Source organism: Halyomorpha halys, unplaced genomic scaffold (assembly GCF_000696795.3).
Source record: "Halyomorpha halys isolate HHAL.00 unplaced genomic scaffold, Hhal_1.1 Scaffold1665.1, whole genome shotgun sequence".
NCBI lineage: Eukaryota > Metazoa > Arthropoda > Insecta > Hemiptera > Pentatomidae > Halyomorpha > Halyomorpha halys.
The window spans coordinates 174,677-177,990 of record NW_027115151.1 but is presented as its reverse complement, the minus strand read 5'-3'; the positions used below and the strand labels follow the sequence as shown (position 1 = coordinate 177,990).

At 44.5% G+C, this 3,314-nt stretch overlaps 1 protein-coding gene across 1 annotated transcript; it reads right to left on the bottom strand.

Annotated features, from left to right (window-relative positions):
* Nucleotides 1–1,878: 1,878 nt before the first annotated feature.
* LOC112211057 (uncharacterized) lies at nucleotides 1,879–2,391 on the bottom strand. Its single transcript, XM_024362010.1, has one exon. The coding sequence runs from the start codon at nucleotides 2,389–2,391 to the stop codon at nucleotides 1,879–1,881; it is 513 nt and encodes a 170-aa protein (XP_024217778.1).
* Between the last annotated feature and the right edge of the window lie 923 nt (nucleotides 2,392–3,314).

The following is a 3,314-nucleotide window of genomic DNA, read 5'->3' as shown; positions in this document are numbered from 1 at the left end:
TTCTGTTATCACTTCAATTGGCACTTGTAGAGAACTAGGGGAGTACGTCTGGGATCTTGAGAACCTCACAGGGGTGAAAATGGGGGCGGCCGTCCATGTGTTGGAAGATCTAACAAGTCCATATGACATCTTGATCGGGTGCGATGTTCTAGACAAGGTTGGTTTTCAGATGCAGAGTAGCCGGAGACGATGGGAAATGATCCTGGGAACTAAAGTGTATCATGGGATACTAAAAACTGATGGAAATGAACATCGCGTCGAGGTTGTTCGTGTACAGGTACCCAATGTCGAATTACTTCTATTTGAATTTACAGATATATTTTACAGTGAGGGTTGTCCACTACCGGCGGAAGACCAAACATGAAATAACTTTTAAAGATAACAAAGTTTCCTATACAAAGGGCGGAGATACCCAGCAGTCAATTACAGCAATAATTATTGGCCAAATGAGGGCTAGGAGAAGACTATTGCCAAATCTACATGGATGACCTTATAGTTTTTAGTCCTTCCCCATCGCGTCATATAGCCCACCTTAAAGTTGTATTCGAACTTATACGGAACAATATCCAACAACCTCCGAATTCCTTTTATGTCACTAGGTACTGCCATTTTCTGGATAGCTGAAACTTTATCTGGGTCTGGTTTAACTCCCTCCTTAGAAATTGTGTGACCCAGAAATTTTATTTGTTCCTGCCCCAGCGCCGACTTTTCCCCCGACAATTTGAGTCCAAAATGTCTTATTCTCTGGAACACGCTATTCAAGTGTCGCACGTGTTCAATCTCGTTCTTCCTAAACACAAGGAGGTCATCCATGTAAATCTGACTAACGGATTCGTCAATTCCTCTCAGAAACTCGTCCATCAGGCACTGAAAGGTTATGGGGCATTTTTGAGGCCAAACGGCATCCTTGTAAACTCATAGTGACCCTTTTCAAAAGTGAATGCCGTCTTATGTTGATCATTAGGGTGCATCTTAATTTGATGATACCCAGCCTTCAAATCCAGTGTGCTGAATACCGTCGCCCCGCCCAGCCTGTCTAAAATGTCTTCAAATCTGGGGATTGGATACTTTTCGTCAATGGTATTCTCGTTCAGCTTCCTGTAATCTATTACCACTCTGTACTTTTCAGTAGTTTCACCTGGCGTACTCCTTTTTTTAACCGCCCATAATGGACTATTGTATGGGGATGAACAATCAATAATGATTCCCTGTCGTTTTAAACTTTCGAGTTCCTCCCGGATGTGGTGACGTAGTGCCTCTGAGTATCTCCTTTCCTTTACATATGCTACCCTCTCCTGCTTCAGTGGGATCTCATGGACAGTCTTCCCGGTCACTCCGAGGATATCCCTTTCTGTAAAACAAATATCCTGGTATTCCCTCTTGAGTAGCTGTCTCCAGTCCTCAGCTTGATTGATTGCCCCAATTTGTGCACCCTCATTCCTCTGTTGTTGACGACATTTGTAGGTTTTACCTCCTATCCTTATCTTCCATTTTCCCTTGCTATTCTTAATCCAAGTACCCACCTTCCCTAACAGGTTACATCCCACAATTACTTTATATTCTCTTGGCATGGTCTTTACAATATGGACTTTCAAGACTGCCCTTACTAAATCCCCAATGGTTCAAACCTATTTTTGCCTCTCCTTCTACTTCACAAGGGCTACGTAAGGTGATTAACCTACACTGACATACTTGAATCCGGTGTGGTCTCTCTCCACTACACAACTTCTCCACAGCCTCTCGACTCATGATAGTACTGGAACTACCGGTGTCTACCAGGCACCTCACTCCTGCAATCTCTATTATAGGCAAACCGCCATGTTCTCCTCTCATATGGTTGATCTCCAACGTGCGGCAGCCCCTCTGTGAGTACGCTCCTCAAAACTCTCCTCGTGTTCTAGCTGCTTCTCCTTTTCGTCTCCAAGTCCTCCTCTTGCCTTCCTGGCTATCCTTTCGCTCATAGTCTCCTGCTTCAGTTTCTGTTCCTGAGGTCTCGGACATCTCCGTGGATTCACTCATGGATCCGTTCGTCCTTCGAGAGATTACCCTTCTCCGTAATCTCTGAGCATTGACCTCCATCGGTTCAGGCACATTTTGCTCCCTTCGTTGATACATATAGGGACACTGTCGAGCTATATGTCCCTCTGTCCCACATTCAAAACAACGGGTGCGGGGACATTGTGCTATCAGGTGTCCAGTTTTACCACACCCATGGCACTTGTGGTACTCCCGCCGTCCATTGTTTCTGGGTTTAACATGGCTCTTTCTATTTTCCGTGTTACCAATTCTCTCTCTTCTACCATCTCTTTGTTCTCTTCTTCTCCAAGGGTTTGGGATGTTTCTTGGCCGATGATATTCCATCCGAGTCCACCCTGACTCCTTTATTTCCATTTGGGCCTCCACCTCTCTAGCGCTTGTATCAATGAGATCTTGGTCGCATTCCACAAACGAGCGGTCTCTCGGAATTCCCTCTTTCTTCCCCAGTTCTTTTGCCAACTGAATCTTCAGTACCATGGATAGGAATTGCATTCGACCCTGTACTTGGATTGTCTCCATCATCTCGCTGAGTTTGTCTTGAATTCTGTTATAGCGTGCCAAGAGTTCTGCAGCATACTGCCCATTAGACTGTCTCGTTTTTTTGGTTTCTCTGATCATCTATTCATATCCTCCTCTGGGATCCACTGTCCTCCTCCGAATGGCTTCTTTAATCTTTCTTTGATGACCTTCCAGGAGGACTCTTCATCTGCCTGGATCTGATTAAGGAAACTTCTTTTTACACGGCAGACTACCGCTGCTTTCAGTGCTTTTGCATCCTCGCTGTCAAGTAGATCTTCCGACATATTCGCTTCTATTCACCCTATCAGGCGATCGCTCCCTTTTAAAAAATGATTTAATTCTCCAGCCGCTCCGGTGAATTTTTCTAGGTCCGATACCGCCTTTCTCAGGTTCTGGGCAGTTGCCTCAATCCATTTTAGCGTCGTGGCATGAAATTGTGCTAAAGAGACTTGTGGTAATGGTTGAATCTTCTGCGGAGATGGATTGCCAGCTGCTTGGTTGACTGCAGTTTGAGTTTGGTTGAGTGCAGCTTGAGGTTGGTTGTTTTGGTTCATATTCTCTAGGTTCAGAACTGCTCTTCTCACTAATCCGTTACTGGTCATAATTCAAAGAGAACAATGAAAAAAAAATTTTTCTTTTAGACTGAAAATTAATCCGGTATCTAAAGTTCCCGGGTTTCGGCACCAGTTAAGTATCGGCGAAAGCCAAATGTCAAAAAAGAGAAGAAGGAATAAGATGTAACACGTGTAAACTGCTGT